A 22532-nucleotide genomic window follows, 5' to 3' on the forward strand; every position below is an offset into this window, starting at 1 on the left:
TCTCTCTCTGTAACAGCCGGGAGGAGGAGCCCCCCCCCCCAGCGCGGGGATCCCAGCTCTGAGCCTCAGTTTACCCCAACTGCAGCGCCCCCACCCTCCCCACCCCCGCTTTAGAGGTCGGCTGTAAGGACTATGGAAGAAAGCTTAGCTTTTCCTTCCTGGAGAGGAGCGGCAGATTGGTGGCAGCTTGTATTTCCGGGAAGTTCTATGGAGTCACGTTTGTGTGCCTTCTCTCGTCTAGTTGTTTTTTTGTTTTTTCCTTTCCCGCCTCTTTAATTCTCAGATGGCTTTAAATGGACCTCTTTCGCGGATTAACACCAGTCACTAATTTTTTTTTTTTTCCTGTCTTCTGCTCTGTGTGATCTAATTTATTTGTTGCTGGTGGCGTTCGCTTGATCCTCGTCGTTCTGTAAGAGACCGTCAGTCAGCTTCACGGAAGGGAATTGTTAACACTAGTCGTGCTCCCCGAGTCTCCTTGTCAGTCTGGGACCCTCCGTAAGGCAGTGTTACCCATATTCAGACTGGGTCTCCTCCCAAGTAAACCTTTCTGGAAACAGCCTCATAGGCACGCTGCATGTGTTTCCATGGAGATTCTAAATCCAGCCAACTGGACGGTGAAGACTAACTTTCACATAAAACTTCCTTTTCGGATGGAGGGTGAGCTGGTTCCATGGGTAAAGGTGCTTATTGTGCAAGCCTCAGGACCTGACAATTTAGAGCTGATTGCCAAACCCACGTGGTGGGACTGGAGAATCCACTCCCCACGTGCTCGCTGACCTCCACCCTTATCAAATAAGCAAACGTGTTTTGTTTGTTTGATTCTATACTGAAAAAAGAATGGGATGGTCCCAACACAACAAAGGCAGCAAGATAAAAGGAGACAACAGTTCCGAGCAACGCTTGTATAATCCCTTTAGTGACCACCCCACCCCCACCCCCAGTCCTCTAGGCTCTGCCCCTCCCTCCCACCTTCCATAAGAACCTTCCAGGAAAAGCAAGACAACACATGGGAAGGGCAACAGGAGAAATGCTTTTATTGGAAGAGCAGTGTGGACATGACCAGAAAGGGTGACAGAAAGCAAGGCAGGGGAATCCAAAGGGCCAGCACCTTTCTCGGCACCCCCTCCAGGGGGCTGCCCAGAGATGGGCTGGCAGGCCCAGGCCCAGGCCTGAACAAGGCCTGGCAATCCCTTGGGAGAGGATGCCTGGGAAGGAGGGAGGCAGGAGGCCTGGGGTTCCCACGGAGAGAATGCAAGAAGCCACCTGGTCTCACCGATCCATGCTGTCGTCGGTAGGGCTGGAGAAACATGTCTGTAACAGCTTTTCACAGAACTCCAGCTCCTCCTGGACAAGGAGAAGAGAGAGATCCTGAGCACAGAGGCAGACCTGCCTCTGGGACATTCATTCAGCGGCCACAACAACCCTCTCTACTGGCTACCACCAGCCCACTCCAGTAGCCACTGGGCTTTCCGAGTGACCACTGCTCAGATCAGGCTCACTTGCCCCCCCCTGCTCATAGGTCCCTGAGCTTTCTTCCCAGAGACAGCCTGAGGCCTCCCAAACTGGTCTGTCCTGGAATCAGCCCCGTGACTCTCATATATCCACCCCAGGTAAAGGTGCTGAGCACTAAGCCTGAGGATCTGAGTTTAATCCCCACAACCCATGTTGTGGAAATTAAGAACCGGCTCCCACAAATTGTCCTGTGACCTCTACCTGTGCACCACAGCACACGCATGCCCCCCCCACACACACACACATAATAAATAGATGAGGGACTCAGAGGTTAAGAGCACTAGCTGCTCTTCCAGGGATCCTGAGTTCAGTTCCCAGCACCCACACGGCAGCTCACAACTGTCTGTAATTACAGTTCCAGGGGATCTGGCATTCTCAAACAAATATACATATAGTAGTTAAAACACCAATGTACACAAAATAAAATAAAAATAGATTGTTGCTGGGCAGTGGTGGTGCACGCCTTTAATTATCCCAGCACTTGGGAGGCAGAGGCAGGTGGATCTCTGTGAGTTCGAGACCAGCCTGGTCTACAAAAGTGAGTTCCGGAATAGCCTAACCCTGTCTCAGAAAACCAAAAGATGATGATGACGATGATGATATAGATGAATGTAAACATTTTTGGTTTGGGTTTTGGTTCTCGAGACAGGGTTTTTACGTAGCTCTGGAGCCTGTCCTGGAATTCACCCTGTAGACCAGGCTGGCCTCAAACTCACAGAGAGCCACTTGTCTCTCCCTCCCGAGTGCTGGGATTAAAGGCGTGCGCCTCCATCACCCATCAAATGTAAACATTTTAAGCTGTATTTTTATGGGGATATGTTATGTCAGTATGTGTACATTCACGTGCACGCATGTGTGAAAACCGGAAGTCCCCAGAAGCCACCCACCTTGTTTGCGTGTGTGCACGTGTGTGCAGGTATGAATGCATGTGTGAGCGTGCACGTGGGTGTGGACATTCAGAGGTGAACCAGGATCGCCCTCACCCACTCTCCATCTGTTTCTCATTTCCTGTTGAAGGACGGTCTCACAATGTAGCCCTGGGCTGGCCTGGAACTCACTAAGTACATCCAGTTGGCCTCAGACTCACAGAGATCAGCCTGCTTCTGCCTTCCTCCCCAGTGCGAGGGTTCAAGGTGTGCACCACCATCCATATTTTTTGAGACAGTTTCTCACTGAACCTGGAGTTCACTGATTCTACCTAACTGGCTACACACAAGCCCCAGGGAATCTTCTCTCTTTGGCTCCTGAGTGCTGGGATTCCCTCCACGTGTGTACCTGGGATTTGAGCTCAGCTCCTTGTGGCAAGCACTTTGCCAAATGAGCCATGTTCCCTGCCTTAAAACCTGTTCTTATAGCAGTGTTTGTAGTAGTGAAAAACTGAGGACAAGCCACACCTCCTTTAAGAGGCAGCTACCTCAGGGTTTCAAGTTTGAGACTACTTTGAGCTAACACTGTGAGAACCTACCTAAAAACTAAATAAAAAGAGGCCGTTGAATCAATGAGGCCATGAAGCTACCCACACTCCACACAATAGAGCAATAATAGAAGAGAAAACCTAACACCAGGAGTCAAAATAAACCTTCCCTGCTGGGCACAAGGGTGGACGCCTTTCACCCCAGCACCGGGCCTGGAAGGATCTCTGAACGCCAGGCTGGCCTCCACCCACGGAGATCTGCCTGTTGGTCTGTGCGCCGGTGGGTGGTGGGCACCTCTGAGGGGCCCTGGGATTCTTCAGCTCAGGGTCCCCTGGGAGATAAATGCAAGTGCAACATGCAGGGGCCTCCTCCCCTCCACGTGCTCCACCTGACACCAGGCCAGCCTGGGCTGCAGCTCCCCGTGCTCCATGCGGCTCCTGCCTCTCCTACTTACAATATCCCTCTGTCAACATCGGGGTGTCCAGAGAGGCAGGGGTGCAGCAGGATGGACACCACTGCTGCACTTTTGCCGGGCCTAGCTTTGTTAAAAGTGGCAGCACCGGAGCCACAGGGAATTCACAAAATGAAGAATCAAGGCTGGCGGGGTGGCCCCGAGGGGGTAAAAGTGCCGACACCCTGACTTTGATCCCTGGGGCCCACATGTCAGAAAGTTGTCCTGTGTCCTCCACATGAACACACTCATAGGCTGGGGGATGGCTCAGGGCTTAAGGGCACGTGTTGCTCTTGCTCGGGTCCTCAACTCAAGTTCCCAGCACTCACACCAGGCAGCTCACAACCATCTGTAATTCCAGCTCCAGGGCTTCCAATGCCTTCCACTGGCTTTCAAAGGTACCCCACAAACATACAAACACAGACATGTAAGTTAAAAAAATTTCTTTTTTTTTTTCATTTTTTGGAGACAGGGTTTCTCTATGTAGCCCTGGCTGTCCTGGAGCTTTTTCTTTGTAGACCAGGCTGCCATTGAACTCACAGAGATCCGCCTGCCTCTGCCTCCCGAGTGCTGGGATTAAAGGCGTGCGCTAACAACGCTGAGTTATCCATTCTTATCTACTTAATTTATTCACCTATTTAGCTGGGTGTTGGTGGCGCACAACTTTAATCCCAGCACTCGGGAGGCAGAGGCAGGCGGATCTCTGTGAGTTCGAGGCCAGCCTGGTGACCAGAGCGAGTGCCAGGATAGGCTCCAAAGCTACACAGAGAAACCCTGTCTCAAAAAACCAAAAAAAAAAAAAAACAAACTTGATATTTAAGGGTGTTTATCATTTTTGTGGTACATAATAGCTAATCAGTTTATCATTTTTAACCAGTTTATAAAATAGTTCTCATTCCTGACTGAGGTAGCATGCGGCCCACAGTGTTTGCTAATGGGAGAAGACACAACGGAGAGAGAAGGCAGGGACAGACGGAGCCCACTGGCCCCAGGGCAGGCACGGACCCCACCCCCGCCCTTCTACCTGGTACTCCTCGTGCTGCTGCAGCAGCTGGCAGCGGTGACGGAGCAGCTCCTCCAGGCCCAGCTCAGGCTCCCGGCATTCTCGCACACCCTGGGGAAAGTCCGTCACTAGGCTACAGGAGGACATGAGAGCAGACCTTAGGACCCCATCAGCAACGAAGACCCCAGCCCAGCTCCAAGCCCCCCTCCACACTGATCCTGCAGGAGCCAAGGTACACCACGGCCCTACAGTGGGTCTTGGCTCCCATCTGTAAAACTGCAGCTGCTGTACATTGCTGCGGGGAATATAAAGTTTAGACGGGGCCTGCCATGATGTCTGTCTGGCTCCATCATGCTGCGGGTGTGGCTAACCTTTGGGCGCTGTGACATAGCGTTGTCATCTATAAAGCTCATGCTGGAGAATGGTATGGTTGAGTTATTTTAGGAAGCATTCATAGAGACCCTGGGCACATGTGGTCCAAGGCCTGCTGGTTGACAAAGCCCAGAACCCCAATTTGTTTACCCTGTGGGAACCATAAGAAGGGGTTCCCGCCCCCAAGCATTGTGATCTCTGCTATTCGCTGGCCTGCACTCTTCATCTAGTGCTCCAGGGCAAGAGCGGGCTAGTGCCTGTGCGGCTCTTGCTGTTGAGGACGCCATCCAAGGCCCCCTCCTCCTGGGGCCCCAGTGTACCTGCACAGGGCTCCAAGCACATGCTCGTGGAAAGGGCTGTGGTCTGTCCTCACAAGGGCCACCAGCTGCTGGACCATCCCCATAGAGCAAAGGGTTCCTGGGGGGAGAGCTGTGGGAGTCAGGAGGAAGGCTCCCGTAACACACCCCCCACAAGTCCCTCTCGGGCCACCTCACCTTTGTGCTCCGGGTGGCCCACCAGCAGGTTCTGCAGCAGGAATGCCGACTTGACCTTGAGTTTCTGCACGTGCTGCTGCATAGCCCGCATGAGCACAGAGAAGCCATCCAGGCGGAGGAACTGCAGCAGCCCAGCCTCTTGCTCTCGGACGAGACCTGAGGGAGGGGCAGAGCTCTGAGGTCCCAGTCACCATGGCTGCCACCATCACTATCACCACAGCCACCAACACCACTGGCATCATGACCATCACAGCTTCCAACAGCACCCACCCGTGTCTGTGTGTTGTGGAATCATCTTTTTGTACACTGTGAAGGTGTGTCTTTGCCAAGGCTCCTGATTGGCTTAACAGAGCTAAATGACCAATCGCTAGGCAGGAGGCATGGGTGGGATTTCTGAGGACAGAAAGGAAGAGAAAGCAATCTAGGCATGCAGGAGAAGCAAGACACATGGACGAAGCAGGCCGGGCAGGACGGAGGTAAGGTAAGAGGCCACAAGGCAAAACACAGGTTAATGTAAACGGGTTAATTTAAGCTACAAGAGCTACTGGGAGAAGCCAAAGCTAAGGCTGAGCTTCCATAACTAATACTAAGTCTCTGCGCCTTTATTTGGGAGCTGGCTGGCAGGACAAAGACTTGTTAACAACTATTATCATTGCCATTGCCACCATCAGCACCACCATTCCTCACCACCATCAGCACCACAGCCGCCATCAGCACCACAGCCACCATCAACAACACCCTATCACCGTTGCCATCACATTCCTAACATAACCACCGTGAAGCTGCCACCCGCACCACCACCACAACCACCCCACCATCACTTCAGCCTTCAGTACCATCGCCACCGCCATCACTACCATCGCGAGGCACCGTCAGAGCCACACCGCCACGGCCATCATACAGAGTTCACCACCACAGCCATAAAGTTCACCCCGCATGGAACTCGGGGGTTTCCATATGGCACTAAGCAGCCATCACCACCACCTCACCCCAGAACACGGACATCACGCTGGTGCCCGCTCCCAGTTCCCTCCTCTGGCCTCTGCCAACACGGGTCTACCGTCTCCCGCTGTGGATCTGCTGCCCGGGTACCTCACATGGATGAACTCACTCAACCAAATGTTTACGGTCCATCCGTGTTATAAATTCTGAGTCTTCATTTCGTCTTACAATAGAGCAGCATTCTGTTGTAGGAACACACACTTCCTACGCATTGTTACTTTTAACTCTTCACAAACACTTTCCAGGTACAGGTGCTCTCCGGTTCCCATTTTACCTATTTGCTCATTCATTCATTCATTCATTCATTCAGTCAGTCAGTCATTCATCCATTACTTATTTTGGTCTTTTTGTTTGTGTACATGGCACATATGTGTGCATGCATGTGGAGGCCAGAGGTCATGTCAGGTGCTGTCCAGAACCACTGCCCACCTTGTTTTTTTAAATGGAGTTTCTCATTAAGCCTGTTGCTTTCCCTGTTACAGTAGACTGGACGGCTAGGGGGTCCGAGGACCAACGGATCTCTGGGATTACAGCCTCAAGCCTCCATGCTTGGCTTTTTACATGCATACTGGAGATTCGAACCCAGGTTCTCAAGCCTGCAAGCATTTTACCACTGAATTGTTTTCCCAGACCTTATTTAGGTCTTAAGGTTTCATATGTCTCAGTCTGGCCTCCAACTCACATACTCAGCCACAGGTGACCCTGAGCTCTTCTTAGTCTGACTGCCTCCACCTTCAAAGTGCAGGAATTATAGGTATACACCACCACACATGGCTTAAATTCCCATTTTACAGACAAGAGACCCAAGGCCAAGAGAGCCAGGCTACAGAGCATGTGTGATCTTTATTCTGAGGGCAATGAGGACTCTGTGCAGCCTCCAAGCAAGACAAGAGCCAATGTCTGTTATCCCAGAACTCAGAATTCAAGGCCATCTTCAATAACAGAGTGAGTTATAACATAGTCATGGCTACCTGAGACCCTATTTCGAAAAATACTTCAAAATAAAGCCAGATAAAATAAGTAACAAAATAGTCCATGGGGAGGAGACTCGAGGAACCATAAATTCAACTGGCAAGAATAGCCTGGAAGCTCCAACTCCAAAGCATGGCCAGAGAAGGCATGGCCCTTGACCCTAGGGTTTCTCCACACCTGGACATGGGAAATTTGGGGGGCTGGACCAACCTGTGCTGTGGGGCTACCACAAGCATGGTTAGATGTGGACAAGTGCCCTGACCCTGACTCCAACGACTGAGAATTGCTGAGTCACTACCAGTGTTCCTGAAGGGCACTGTCACCTTTCCTCGGGAAGTCTCTTACTCACCTTCCTTCTTGACACAACCCTGCCTGACTCACCTCCCGCATTCCATGGACCCTGGCTGGGCCCCTATCTCTTCTCTGCAGCAGGGGGAAGACAGAATAGCCACGCCTGCTCTCAACTGACAGCCAAAGTCCTCACCACGGGGCACACTACTCCCTTAAAAACGCTACACTTAGCTCTGTGCTGTGAGGAGACGGGCTGGCAAGACAGAGGAAGGCTAAGGCCAACTAGGAAAGGCTGCATGCTGGCCTCCAGCTACAGGGTGGCCCCCGCGGGCTCAATGGGAATGGCACTATTAGGAGGCGTGGCCTTGCCGGGCATTGGTGGTGCACGCCTTTAATCCCAGCACTCGGGAGGCAGAGGCAGGCGGATCTCTGTGAGTTCGAGGCCAGCCTGGTGACCAGAGCGAGTGCCAGGATAGGCTCCAAAGCTACACAGAAACCCTGTCTCAAAAAACTAAAGAAAAAGAAAAGATGGTGTGGCCTTGTTGGAGGAAGCGTGTCACTTTGGGGTGTGGACTTTGAGGTTTCAAATGCTCATGCAAGGATCAGTGCCTCTCTCTTCCTGCTGGCTGAGGACCCAGCTCCTTCTGCAGAACCATGCCCGCCTGCACACCACCATACTTCCTGTCACGAGGATAATGGACTGAACCTCCTGTGAAACCGTAAGTCAGCTCCAATTAAATGCTCTCCTTAACAAGAGTTGCTGTGGTCATGGTGTCTCTTCACGGCAATAGGAACCCCAAGACAGTGGTGTTCTAGAAAAGTCAAACTATAGATCAGGGGTGTGATGCTCCAGGCAGAGCAGACAGGACCTAGGCAGTGAGTGAAATGACTGTATGGCTCCATAAACCACAGCGTGCGCTTTGACCCTGTGTAAACCATGCGGTTGTTCAAATTAAGATACACGGGACTAAGATGATATAGGCTAATTTTATTCGGGGAGAAATCACTTTACATGAGAAACCCAGGATTAGCACCCTGCTGCTTTCAGTGGCTGGACCAGAACCTCGAGAGAGCAAGCCTGTCCCTGACCGCAGACCAAATCTCCCACACTCACCTACACACCTGTGACCACACCCAAACGGGCGTGGTCAGCGCCGCAGGTGTGTCTGGTAGATCTCTCACTACAATTCCCCTTAGAGTTTAAAGAAAAAGATTTAGACTTGATACAAAAGTCTATGCAAAGATAGCATATATTAAATATGCACTAGGAGAAGGAAAAGAAAGAAGAAACACACTCAAGACCTATTGCCGGTAAAGCAACAAGAACAAATGGCAGGAACTACATATCCAGTCCTAGGGTGGAGGCATAACAGAGATTACTATAGAGTTCTCCTAAGCTGGAAAGTTTAAGTCTTGTACCTAATATTTCTATCTAGGAAGAGAAGAGAGAACAGTTATTGTGACAGTCTAATCTTCAACCCCATCAAGCACCTGAGAAGGAAGATAACTATATTAGGGTAGGCAGGAAGTGCAGGTGAGCAACTTCCAAAGGTGCAGAGAAGACAGAAACAGCCGGCTACCTGGACAGTCACCCAAAGGCTCACAGCAGCGTAGGGGCGACCAGCTTTGGCTAAGGCCTGGAGTATCAGACTGACCAACACAGAAACAGGGAGATAGAAAGGCTGTCTTACCCTGACTTGGCAAGGTTCAGCAGTCTTCTAGGTTTGTCTCCTGTAAGCACAGTAGGACAGCATGTCCAAAATCAGCAGTCGAGGTGGGGGCAGTTCTTTGCCCAAGAGGTCATTAGCAGAGGAGAGAATGGACTCCAGAAGGAGTGACATGGGTGCTCAACATTTTCTCAGGAATAGCTTGGTGCTGTCAGGAGCAACTGTGTCTCATGCCAACAGAGTACTAATATGAAAACCTTTAGATGCCATATTCTGCACATCTATCAGATGTTTGAAGATCAAAATCTATGTCTGACTAAACTCATAGATATAAGAATGTGGGTGAGCGCTGAGAGATGGCTCAGAGGTTAAGAGCACCGGCTGCTCTTCCAGAGGTCCTGAGTTCAATTCCCAGCAACCACATGGTGGCTCACAACCATCCGTTATCAGATCTGGTGCCCTCTTCTGGTGTGCAGATATACATGGAAGCAGAATGTTGTATACATAATAAATAAGAACACATACAAGCATATACACATAATTAAAAATAGAACAGCAAGATTGCTGCAAGTCTGAGGCCTGCGTGGGCTATATAGGGAGTTACACACTGGGTTCCAGTGTATTAACAATGGGTTACCAAGATGGCTCAGCAGGTAAAAAGGCATTTGCCTGAGCAAGGCTGATAAGCTGAGTCCAATCCCAGAGACCACATTGCCGGAAGGTGAGACCCAACTCCCACAAGCTGCCTTTAGACCACCACACTTGCACTATGGCATGCCTGCCCCTACAGAAATGTTAAGGAAAAAAAAACTTAAAAATCCAAGACCAGGCCGGGCGCTGGTGGCACACACCTTTAATCCCAGCACTCGGGAGGCAGAGGCAGGCCTGTGAGTTCAAGGCCAGCCTGGTCTCCAGAGGGAGTGCCAGGATAGGCTCCAAAGACACAGAGAAACCCTGTCTCCAAAAACAAAAACAAAAACAAACAAACAAAAATCCAAAAACCAGATGTGATAGCACACACTTGTAATCTAAGTATTTGCGAGGTGGAGGCCGGAGGATCACAAGGCCATCCTTGGCTATACAGCAAGTTGGAGGTCAGGCTGGCATACATAAGACCCTGTCTGAAAAAGAGAGGAGATAAGACAAGGCCAGTGAGATGGCTCAGCGGGTCAAAGCACCTGGCACAAATGGGCTGGCCTGAGTTTAATGCTCTGCCCTCACAAGGGTTAAAGAGAAGAGACTCCACAGTTGGCCTGAGTTTAATGCTCTGCCCTCACAAGGGTTAAACAAAGAGAACAGACTCCACAGTTGGCCTGAGTTTAATGCTCTGCCCTCACAAGGGTTAAACAAAGAGAACAGACTCCACAGTTGGCCTGAGTTTAATGCTCTGCCCTCACAAGGGTTAAACAAAGAGAACAGACTCCACAGTTGGCCAGCACACAGTGCGATGGCACTCACCACCGCCTCTCCCATTAACACTAAGGCTTATTTGGCTTATTTTCTGTTTGTTTTGCTTTGTTTTTTGATAAGCAGCAGACAAGAGGAGCTCTGAGTTCAAGGCCAGCCTGGTCTACAGAGGGAGAGGCACACAGAGAAACCCCAGCTGGGGACGGGAGACAAGAAGCAGAAGCAGGGATCAAGCCAACAGAGGTACAAGTGTATCTCCCTGGCCTTCCGTGTCCCTTCCCCCACCCCAGGCCCTCACACGCCTGACTGCAAGTGACCCATCTCTGAGTCCTTCTGAAACCCTTTCTCTGTGGAAACAAAGAACCACTTACAAACGTGAAGTGACAAGGCAGCCGAGTCTGTGCCCTCACAAGAGAGGGGCAGGAATGCAGTAACGTCCCTGCCTCGGGCAATAGGAGCCCATGTGACCAAGCGTTACCGGTTCCTAGCACAGAGACCTCAAAAGCAGCCACCTAGCACCATGCTATAAAGCCACCCCAAGAAGGACAGACACTGCTTGGCTGTGGTTATATGAACTCTACTTCAGGGTGAAATGGCAGTGTCATTTCGGTTGCTCCCCCATGGCATCTGGAGAGCCCAGCACGCTGTGAGGCCACTCAAGCCACCTTGGAGACAGAGCCAATAGCAGAGGATGGATGGATGTGGGCTCAAAGACAGCACCACTGTCATAGTCCACTGCCCTGATGACCAGGGCCTCATAAAGGACCAAAGCAAGAACTACTTAGGTAGGATGCTCCCCAGAAATGGTGCAAGATGACAGTTACTATGGTGTGACGAGGAAAGAGAGCCAAGCTGTCTAAGATGTGCTGGGCAGAGCCATCCAGGGGGGTCAGTTACCAGGTCCATACACACGGGCAGAGGGAGAGAGGCTTCTGTGTGCATGTCTGCAAGTTACATGCACACACACAAAACACCATTACCATACACACCACAGCATGCATTCACAATCCACACCAGATACCCATACCAAACACACCAACACACACTCATACCATATTCTCTCTCTCTCTCCCTCTCTCTCTCTCTCTCTCACACACACACACCCCTACCTTACATAAACATGTACCATGTTCAAGAATGTAACCAGACCCAGGCAGTTTAATCCCAGCACTTGGGGGCCAGGCGGATCTTTGTGAGTTCAAGAACAGCCTGGTCTGGTCTACAGAGTTAGTTCCACGACAACCAGAGTTGTGTAACAAACAGAGTTACACAGGGAAAGTCTGTTTCAAAAAAAAACAAAAAACACAGGGCTGGAGAGACAGCTCAGGGGTTAAGAGCACTGGCTGTTCTTCCAGAGGTCCTGAGTTCAATTTCCAGCGACCACATGGTGACTCACAACCATCTGTAATGAGATCTGGTGCCCTCTTCTGGCGTCCAGGCTTACATGCAGGCATACCACTACACATAATAAACAAACAGATTTTTAAAACACACACAAGAAAAATAGGGACTGAAAAGCTGGCTCAGCAGCTGAGAGCACTTATTGCTATTATTAGAGAAGACTTAGGTTCGGTTCCCAGTACCCACACGGCAGCAGCTCAAATCCACCTGTAAATTTGAGTGCAAGAAGACACTGATACCCTCTGCTGGCCTCCTCAGGCTAAGCACACATACAGTGTACATGCAGGCAAAAAAAACTCATGCACATAAAAAAACGTACAAATAGTAAATCTTATAATAAGTAGATAAACGTATTAGAAGAAAGCTTTGCAAGTCCCTCCCCACCCGGCTCCAGGTCGGGCTGAGGCAGAGCCGGGGCACAAAGCCCTTTCCCTTACCCTAGGGCTAGGCTGTCCTGTCTGGGCCTGACTTCCATAAGGCGGCCCTGCAGCAGACCTTCTTCCTGCCCCAGGAAGGACGAAGCGCTTCCTCCCTGCTGAAAGCCTGTCCTACCCAAGGCTCCCTTGCTCTCCCACCAGCCTCGGTGGCCCAGGAGCCTCCGGCTGTGAGGAAGCCACTGGAGACCAGAGCACAAGGTGCAGGAGCAGGTACAGGCTCCTCCCACATACCTCCTCTCTCTCTGTCTCTCCGGCACCCCAGCCCCCTCTCCTCCTCTCCACCATCTATCTACCTTTGTGGCAATCCTCCTGTGTCCTGGGATTACAGTCCTCCACCAGTTTGGCTTTACGCATCCTATTTCAAAGGCAATGTGGAATGGCTAGAGCTAGGGAACAGTTGGACTGGGGTGTTGGTCAGTTGCTGGTAGGATGCTTCCCTAGCATTCACGAAGCCCTGGGCTCGACTCTCTGCAGCTCACTAGCCAAGCATGGTGGTGCATGCCTACAATCCCAGAGCCCTGGAAAGACACAGGCAGGAGAATGGGAAGGCAAAGGTCATTTTCTGGTACAGAGAGAGTTCCAGGCCAACTCTGGAGTTCCATGACCAGTTCCTAGTAAATGTGAGATCCCATCTCAAAAATGGAAAGGAGCCTTTCATCCCAGCACCCAGGAGCAGAGGCAGGAGAATCTCTGTTAGCTAGGTCCAAGAAAGCTGCGGCAACACAGAGAAAACCTGTCTTAGAATTAAAAAAAAAAAAAAGAAGAAGAAAAGAAACAGTCATCCTTGCAGAGATAAACACGGAGGCCCTGTATGTCCTTGCAAGCCCACTCCCAGGTACATACCCTAAGAAAGGGAACATGTCGAGAGACAGGACTTGTAACCCCTGCTCACAGCAGCAGAGCCCAAGAGGCTGAGGCAACCCAGACTCCCACTGGCAGATGGAGAGATAAACAAAATGTGCCGTGTTGACGCGCTGGAATGTCATTCAGCCATAAAAAGGAATGAAGTACTGACGCATGCCACAACAAGGACGAACACTATGCTTGGTGAAAGAATCCAGAAGCAAAAGGCCATATGGGGCACACAGTTCTGTTTACAGGAAATGTCATGGGCAGGCAAACCTCACACACATTAGACTAGTGGCTGCCAGAGCTGAAGTCAGGGGATAAGGGGAGGTACTGCTGCATGCCGACAGAGTCCAGCTGGAGGAGACAAACGTTCCGAAGTTGAAAGGGGGTGCACAGCCTTGGGAATACACTAAAAAATACTACACCGTGCACTCTAAAAGGATGGATTAAGCTGGGCCTAGAGGCACAGGCTATCGTCAAAGCTACTTGGAATCTGGAGGCAGGAGGATGGCAAGTTCAGGGCTTGCTTGGACTGTAGAGTGAGTTCAAGGCCAACCTAGGAAAATTTAGCAAGATCCTGCCTCAAAACAAACAGGTGAAGACAGCTGGAGGCGTACTCCAGAGTGGTTGTCTGTCGTGCACAAAGTCCTGGGTTTGACGCCCAGAATCCCATAAACTAAGCATGGTGGTACATGTTTGCAGTGTCAGCACTCCAGAGGTGGGGGCAGGAGAATCGGAATCACCTGACTTTAGGGGAGGCACTCATAAGGCCCCACCCCCCTGAGACACTCTAGTCCACGGTTGCTGGGGGAGCAGGTAGGAGGAGCCATATTCCCCAGTGCTGTGGCCACTGCTAAGTTGCCCTGGCTTGGGGAAATAAGCACCCACTGGAGCTCATGAGAACAGCCCTAGTTAAACACAGTGGGTCAGAAAACAAAATAACAGAGAGGGCAAAACAGGAGGGGACTTGCTGGTGGATGAATCTCTGAGAGTTTGAAGCCAGCCTGGTCTATGTGGTGAGTTCTATGGCGAGTTCCAGGCCAGCCAGAGCTATACAGTGATAGCATCTTGAAAAGAAATATATAAAATTAAAAATAAACACACACACACACACACCACATACACACATCACATACACACACACCACACACACACACACACACACACACACACACACACACACACACCAGAGCTTGTGACATAGCTCAGCAGACAGACATGTACCACCAACCTGAGACCCTGAATTCAACCCCTGGAGCCCACATGGTAGAAGCAGACACATACACTAAATACATTATTAAATACATTAATAAATACATTATTAAACACATTATTAAAACAAAAACAGCATTAAACAATTGCTCCATAGTGCTGGTTTTCTTTCTGTTCCTACGCTGGCACCTACATCTGAGCTAAACTTCTCAGGGCAGCATTGGTACAGAGTGCAGAGGTACCCACTGAGGGACACTGCCCTGTCTGGAGAACGTGTGGTTGTTGTAACCGGGGAACGCCCCTGTGTCTGCAGCTGGTCAGCTCAGTATCCTACAGCATCGGGGATGGTCTCCAAGGCAGCAAATAAACCGAGCCCACACATGGACACAGACTCTGCCTCGTGTGAGGTGCTCAAGCTGCACACGGTTACCCACCACCACACAAAGCCCCAACAAAAACAGGATAAAGGATAAAGGAAGCACCCAACCCTGTGTTCCCTGCGGCTCCAGCAAGCCCCAGGCCCCACCCAGCGATCCTGGACACTCACAGGAGATGGCGAAGAGGGCCTTGACGCGTACCGTGTCGCAGGAGTCCCGGTCGAGCAGTCGGAGCAGCTTGCGCAGGGCACCCAAGCCCAACACCTGCTCCTGGATGGCTGCAACATTCTGGCTGCATGTGCCGATGAGCTGTGCTGCCCTCCAGCGCAGCCCTGCAGCCCCGGCCTCCAGGTACCGGCCCACCAGCAGGTGCATGCCCGACAGCTGGCAGAAATCTAGAGACAGGAGAAGACAGAAAAGCGTCAAAGCCCCCAGTTCACAGGCTGACCTCTTAAGCCTTAGAGCATGACTATATTTAGAAACAGAGCCTGAGAGAAAGGGCTGACAATGGTGTGGGGACTCACTTGGGAATGATGAAAGATTCTGGAAGTGAAACAGGTCTGGGGCTAACTAAGGCTGTAGCTCAGTTGGCAGAGCGCTTGTCTAGAACTCGTGAAGTCCTGGGTTTGAGTCTCTTATCACTTCATAAAACAGGATTAGTGGCACACGCAGCACTCAGGAGGCAGTGAGATGACAAGTTCTAGGTCATCCCCAGCTACGTGGGAAGTTTAAGGCCAGCCTGGTCTACATAAGACTCTGTCACAAGCTGGACAGCGGTGCCGCACGCCTTTAATCCCAGCACTCGGGAGGTCGAGGAAGGCGGATCTCTGTGAGTTCGAGGCCAGCCTGGTCTACAGTTAGTTCCAGGACAGCCAGAGCTGTCTGAAAACAGATGGAGAGGAACAGGAGGTACATGCCTATACTCCTCTGAGACAGGAGAATCAAAAGCTCTGTGTGGGCTCCAGGGGGAGTTCAAGGCCAGCCTGGCAACCTGGTGAGACCCTGCCTCAAAATGCAAAATTAAAAGAGGGCTAGCAATATAGCTCAGGAGAAGTATGCTTGCTTTACATGCTTGAGACCCTGAATTCCGTCCTTATACCTCACACGAAAACATCCTGGAACCTGGCAGGTGACAGTCACACAGTATCATGAACATCCTGAAAGTCACCCAGTGTGCTGTCGAAAGCCTGCAATTCCAGCTCTTACGAGACAGAAACAGGAGGATTGCTACAAGTTCAAGATCAGCTAGGATGTTATAGAAAAACTGCCTCAAAAAAAAAAATCAGTAAAATAAAACAAAATGAATGAATGCTACAGAATTATACACCTGAAATGGTGACTTCTGCTTTGTGACTTTTTTACATTTACTTATTTATGGGGGGGGGGGGGTGCTACAATTTTGGAGGTCAGAAGATAACCTCTGGGATTGGTTCTCTCCTTTCACCATGTGAGTTCCAGGAATTGAACTCAGGTCACTTGGTGACACAAACCTGTAATCCCAGCACTGGGGTGGTAATAGAAGGAAGATCAGGAGTTCAAAGCCAACCCCAGTTACCAGCAAGCTTCAGGGGTAGCCTGGACTGCCTGAGAATTTGTCTCAACAACAATAACGAAAAGAATATAGGGGAGCTAGAGAGATGGCTCAGAGGTTAAGAGCACTGGCTGCTCTTCCAGAGGTCCTGAGTTCAATTCCCAGCAACCACATGGTGGCTCACAACCATCCGTTATGAGATCTGGTGCCCTCTTCTGGTGTGCAGATAGACATGGAAGCAGAATGTTGTATACATAATAAATAAAATCTTAATAAATAAACAAAAATAAATATTTTTTCTTTAAAAAAAAAAAAAAGTGACCTGTGACCTACAGAATGCTATTTCCCAGCCTAGAACCACAGATGTGCCAGTCTTCCTCAGTAGGCCTGCTTTCTGTTCTGACCAGGGTAGCACAATCCTACCTCAGGACCACTCCTTCGGATTCTTTTTCCAAACCAGGGTAATCCCGACACACACTTCCAGCCTCTGATGGGTGCTGACTTTATCCCCCGACCCCAAACTCCTCCCTTCCTGTCCTCTGGAGAGTGGTGGGAAATGGCCAGCAGATTAGGGGACAATGACTAGTCTCGGGGCTTATGGGGGAGCGGCAGCGGCACACACATGTCACCAGTGACTTGGTGGGGCGCGAGAAGGGCCGTGCTCCTGTGGTACCGGTGGGCGTGGGCGGAGGCTGGGAGGGGCTGGTGGCCCGGTCCAGGAGAGAAGGGATGAGGGCTGAGCCGCACAGGGTGTGGGGTGCCCGCCCGGTGGGGGCTGGCGGTACCTGCCGCATTGTCCATGTTCTCACACAGGTCTGCCAGCAGCTCTAGCGCCCCTTCTCGATCCTGCTGGTCGGTGGCCAGCTCAGCTTCGCCAGCAGCTGGGGGTATGGGCTGGGACAGCACCCGGAGACAGCTCTTCATCTGCTCCACCTCCTCGCGCTGGCCGCGGAAGGCCGCCGACATGGCTTCCTGCAGCCACTGGCGTCTCTAGGGAAGAAAGGAAAAAGGGTGGGGAGAGAGAAGCAGCAGGCTCTCAGTGACTCGCAGGTGGTGACACTAATACAGCATACTGGGGAAAGAAAGCACAGCCATCTCATTCTCTAGTTCCGTCTGGCTTCCAACTCCCAACGCTGCGGTTAAAGGCCACCCCGGCAGGCATGCCAGGCTTTTGTTTGTTTGGTTGATTGGTTGGTTGGTTGGTTGGTTGGTTGGTTTTTTTTTTTTTTTCGAGACAGGGTTTCTCTGTAGCTTTGGAGCCTATCCTGGCACTCACTCTGGAGACCAGGCTGGCCTCGAACTCACAGAGATCCACCTGCCTCTGCCTCCCGAGTGCTCGGATTAAAGGTGAGCACCACCAACCTTTTTTGTTTTTGTTTTGTTTTTTGGTTAGGCACGCCGTTCTTACTCACACATTCTTTCCTAGTACTAAGGACTCAGTCCTGAAACAGAAAGGTTAAAGAAACAGAAGAAGGGTGGGGGGTGCCTTTCAGGGGGTGTGGATGGTGAACAGAGTGTGGCTAGAGGAACATGTAAGCGTGTGACGTATGACGATGTGACAAGCACTGTGGGGTAAGAGTAAGCAGAGTGGAGGACCATGGGAGTGGAGAACTAAACGGGGGTCACGTGTAGCAATGAAATCAGCCAGGGAGTAGCCAGGTGGCTACTAGGAGGAGTATTCAAGGCGGAGCCGACCAGGAGGCCAAGGTGGCTGAAGCCAGATTAAATAAGGGAAGAAAAAAGTTGGGGAGGGAGACAGACCTGCTATGGAACCATCCGGTACACTGTGAGCATGTGTTACTCACACTGTCAGCAAAAGGCTGCTTGGCTGGTAGCCAGGAAAGAAGTACAGGTGGGACAACCAAACTGAGAACTGGGAACGGGGGGGGGGGGGGGGGGGGGGGGGGGGGGGGCAGGAAGAGGAGTTGCTAGGAAATGCAGAGGGAGCAAGACATGCTGGGGGACAGTTACGGCCAGGAGATTATACAAGAGGCAATACAAAGATGAACAGAAACGGGCTCAGTTAAGTTGTGAGAGCTACTTAGTGATAAGCCTGAGCTACCAGGTGAGCATTTATAATTAACAGTAAGACTCTCTTGTGGTTATTTGGGAAGCAGCCGCCAGGACAGGAAAACTTTGCCTACAAACACCCAGGATCTTATAGATAGTTGAAAAGGCCTAGACTTTGCTCTGAATGAGATGGGCAGAGCTACAAAAGTTCTTGGCGGGGAAGAAGAGACAAGTGTGAAACAGAGACAAGGAGGCTGAGAAGGCGACTAAGTGCTCCACGTCCGAGGAAAGGTGATGGAGCTCATGGTGGCGGCAGTATGCTTGTAACCCCAGCACTGGGGAGGTGGGGGCAGGAGGGTTAGAAGTTCAAGAACAGTCTCAACCAGGGATGAGAGAGAGATGGCCAGATCCTGGACTGTGAAAAGAGAGCTCACTGAACAGCTAAGGTGTCAGATGAGAAACAGGAGTCTCGATGACGCTGGAGTTTTATCCTGTCCAACTGGCAACAGAGGGGGGGGACACGAGATGCCAGGTGTGAGGATCTGCACGGAGTGGAAGCCCTCACGGCTGGAGCAGAGAGAGGCCTTACATCTTCACTCTACTGACACCCTGAGCTGGATGGCTCTGCATCGTGACAAACGTCCTGAGAACTACACGGGGTTGCACAGCAGGCACTTTCCTCCAAGTTGTGACAGGAATGGCTCTATCCAGATGGTGCACACTTTTAATCCCACCCAGCACTGGGGAGGCAGAGGCAGGCAGATCTCTGTGAGGCTAGCCAGGTCTAGCCTGGAACAAAGCAAGTTCCAGGGTAGCTAGGGCTGTTACACAGAGAAATATGAAAGAAAGAAAGAAAGAAAGAAAGAAAGAAAGAAAGAAAGAAAGAAAGAAAGAAAGAAAGAAAGGAAAGAAAGAAAGAGGGAAAGAAAGAAAGAAAGAAAGAAAGAAAGAGGGAGGGAGGGAGGGAGGGAGGGAGGGAAAGAACAAAAGAAGGAAGGAAGGAAGAAAGGAAGACAGGCAGAGGCAGACTGTACCTATTGCTAATTGTCTTCTGGAAAATTTAAAAAATAAAAAATAAAACAAGAGAAAGTATAGAGAATGAAGAGAAATCAACAGAGGACACAAACAAAGACGAGGAAGTACAGAGGAAACCCAAAGAGGGCCGAAAGGCCTGGCACACACCTATAAACCCAGGACTTTGGAGGGGAGGCAGGAAGACCAGGAGGACAAGGTCATTTTGGCTAGACTGGTCTGTATGAGACCTCAGTCCGGAAAAAGGAAAGAAAGTGTGTGGGGGGGGGGGGGTAAAGCTTTGTAATCACACTCCCTGATAAACTTGGGCAAGCTGTTTCATTGTTCCATGCCTGGTTCTCCTTGTGCTGCAAAGGTCTAAGGACACAATGTATACAGATTATGCTACAACTTAATTGCTACACTATTTCTATGTAGAGTAACTGTCAGCTTAAAAAAAAAACTACATGTAAATTTCCTATCAACCTTCAAGACAACTCTGTCAGGTTTTATTATGGCCATGCTGAATACATTGACTAAAAAAAAAAAAAATCTGAGGCACAGCAAGGATGTGACTTGCCCAACCAAGGTCACAGTTGGCTACTGGCAAATCCCAACTGTACAGTACGCTGAGGACAGCCCAGGTCTAAGCGAGAACCTCAAAACTGCCTGTGAAACACTGTCATTACTATCACCATCAACCCAAAGGCAAATGAGAAACGTTGAGGACTGGAAAAGATTTCAGCAATATACCCAAGGTCACACTTGTGAGGACTAGGCTGCATCCAGGTCTGCCTCATCCCAGAGAACCCTAGCTTCCTCTGTCCCTCTCTGTGTCTCTCTCTCCCCTCGTCAGGGTGCCTCCGGGAACCAGGCTGTGTTCTCAGTCACTTCACAGCTGACCTTCATTCAGCCACCCACACTTGAGACTCTTGCTTAGCACACAGAGAGGCCACAGCTCCACTTGAGACTTTTGCTCAGCACACAGAGGGGCCACAGCTCCACTTAAGAAACTCTTTGCTCAGCACACAGAGGGGCCACAGCTCCACTTAAGAAACTCTTTGACCAGCACACAGAGGGGCCACAGCTCCACTTAAGAAACTCTTTGACCAGCACACAGAGGGGCCACAGCTCCACTTAAGAAACTCTTTGCTCAGCACACAGAGAAGGCCACAGCTCCCAGCTCCCTGAAGCCCCTCTCTCCAAAGACACTTGCCATCCCGGGGCGGGGGCCCCTCACCCCAGCTCCTGGGGTGCTCACACTTTACCTCCTCGCTCATGGGTTCTGGCGGGGGGTCCGGCTCCTGGGAGCCCGCGGTAATAGCCATCTGCAGCAGGCCTTGGAGGTTGCGGGGAGGCCGGGGGTTGCCTGAGCCCCCCGCCGAGGAGCCGCTGCCCCCTGACGAGCATCCCTGGGAGGCCGGGGGCAGCGCCAGGGGGAGGCGGCCGCCCCCGGAGCCTTTGTCGGCCATGGACCTTCTGCGGGGGGACAATGTGCTGCAGGAAGACGACGACGGTCACCGCCGAGGCAGCTCGGGCATCCGACGGGCCGACTCTCGAGGGTCTGCGGGGAAGGCGGCGTTCGGGGGGTGTTAGGAGCCTCCTCGTGACCCCAAAACATTCTGCCTGCGCCCACCTCTCAGCCAGAGCCCCCTTTCCTTCCTTCCTAGCCACAGGACCCTTCCCCAAATCCAGATGCCGCCCGCATCCTTCCTCCTCCCTAGCAACAGGCCCCACCCACTCTCCATGGCAACCAGCATCCCCCATCCCCCATCCCTCCCCCCCCCCCCCGCAGGATCCACTTTTTTTTTTTGCGTGCTCGTCTCTTAGCAACTCCGCTGCCCCGCCTCCAAGGCGACAAGCCTTCCCTCGGTCTCCCTGGCAACAAGTCCCCCCCTCCCTCGTCTGGGAAGAGGGGGTGCCCCAACGGGAGCGGACCTCACCTTCCCGGGTCTGGAGCCCGCCGCCACGCCTAAAGACAGGCTCGCCGGCACCTGACTCCGATGGGCGCCGACATCTTTACCGGAAATACGCACGGCCTCGCTCGGAAGTGGCCCCCACGCCAGGCTGCTCGCCCGTCCCCGTCCCCGCCCCGTCCTAAGCAGCAGCAGCAGCTCTCGGCGGAAACGGCGCCTAGCTCCGCCTCTCCCGACCCGCCCTCCGCCCGCGTCGCCACGCCCCCTCCACGCGCGGCCGTGCGCGCGCGTTGGTGATAAGTCCCGCCCCCCGGCCGCCTTGCGCCCCTTAGAAAACCGCGGGGCTCCTCCCCTTCCAGGCAAGGCCCCGCCCACTCGCCTGGGCCCCGCCTCCTTTCCCAGTCAAGTCCCGCCTCTTTCGTAAGGACCTGGACCCTCTGGTTCGGCCACGCCCCTAGACGGGCCACGCCCACTCTGCGCTATGGGTCAGGTCCTCTCCAAGACGCCCCTGAAGTTATTATTATTATTGGTTTTTTGTTTTTTGTTCTTTTTTAACATTTTATTTATTTATTATGTATACAACATTCTGCTTCCGTGTCTATCTGCACACCAGAAGAGGGCACCAGATTTCATAACGGATGGTTGTGAGCCACCATGTGGTTGCTGGGAATTGAACTCCGGACCTCAGGAAGAGCAGTCGGTGCTCTTAACCTCTGAGCCATCTCTCCAGCCCTTATTATTGGTTTTTAATGTTTTAGGTTTATCTATTTGCCATTGGTTTGGGGTTGTTGGTTGGTTGGTTGGTTTTGATTTTGAGTTTTTGAGACAGGGTTTCTCTGTGTAGCTTTGTAGACCAGGCTGGCCTCGAACTCACAGAGATCCCCCTGACTCTGCCTCCTGAGTGCTGGGACTAAAGGTGTGCGCCACCAACGCCCGGCTTTATTCATTTTTATTTTATGTATGAGTGAGATATATATATATATATACATCATTGCATGCTTGGTGCCCTTGTGGGCCAGAACATGAGATCTGTTCTCGGGAACTCAGTGTGTGTGTGTGTGTGTGTGTGTGTGTGTGTGTGTGTGTGTGTGTGTGTTTATGTAACTTTGCTTTATGTGCATTGGCGTAAAGGTGTCAGATACCCTGGAACTGGAGTTACAGACATTTGTGAGCCACCATGTGGTTGCTGGGAATTGAACTCA

At 51.5% G+C, this 22532-nt stretch overlaps 1 protein-coding gene across 2 annotated transcripts; it reads right to left on the minus strand.

Annotated features, from left to right (window-relative positions):
* Positions 1–1009: 1009 nt before the first annotated feature.
* On the minus strand, positions 1010–21517 carry LOC113837251 (hsp70-binding protein 1). 2 transcript variants are annotated; one of them, XM_027430699.2, is made up of 8 exons: positions 21358–21517; positions 20683–20978; positions 17179–17383; positions 15033–15257; positions 5248–5403; positions 5074–5170; positions 4403–4514; positions 1270–1344 (listed from the first exon to the last, which is right to left on the minus strand). In XM_027430699.2, exons 2-8 carry the CDS (start codon positions 20884–20886, stop codon positions 1270–1272), a joined length of 1074 nt encoding a protein of 357 aa, XP_027286500.1. In that variant the 5' UTR covers positions 20887–20978; positions 21358–21517. The 2 variants fall into 2 exon arrangements, with proteins under 2 accessions (XP_027286499.1, XP_027286500.1); XM_027430698.1 differs by lacking the exon at positions 21358–21517 and having other exon boundaries at positions 1010–1344; positions 20683–20886.
* Positions 21518–22532: the final 1015 nt, after the last annotated feature.

Source organism: Cricetulus griseus, chromosome 9 (genome assembly GCF_003668045.3).
Source record: "Cricetulus griseus strain 17A/GY chromosome 9, alternate assembly CriGri-PICRH-1.0, whole genome shotgun sequence".
Classification (NCBI taxonomy): Eukaryota; Metazoa; Chordata; class Mammalia; order Rodentia; family Cricetidae; genus Cricetulus; species Cricetulus griseus.

Excerpts from the sequence above, each read along its gene's own strand:
- LOC113837251 (XM_027430698.1), bottom strand. The coding sequence starts at position 20,886 with ATGGCCGACAAAGGCTCCGGGGGCGGCCGCCTCCCCCTGGCGCTGCCC. Across the intron at positions 5,404-15,032 it reads GGCCCTCTTCGCCATCTCCT|GTCTCGTCCGAGAGCAAGAG; the intron begins GTGAGTGTCCAG and ends CCCCTCCCTCAG. Across the intron at positions 5,171-5,247 it reads GGGCCACCCGGAGCACAAAG|GAACCCTTTGCTCTATGGGG; the intron begins GTGAGGTGGCCC and ends CTCTCCCCCCAG.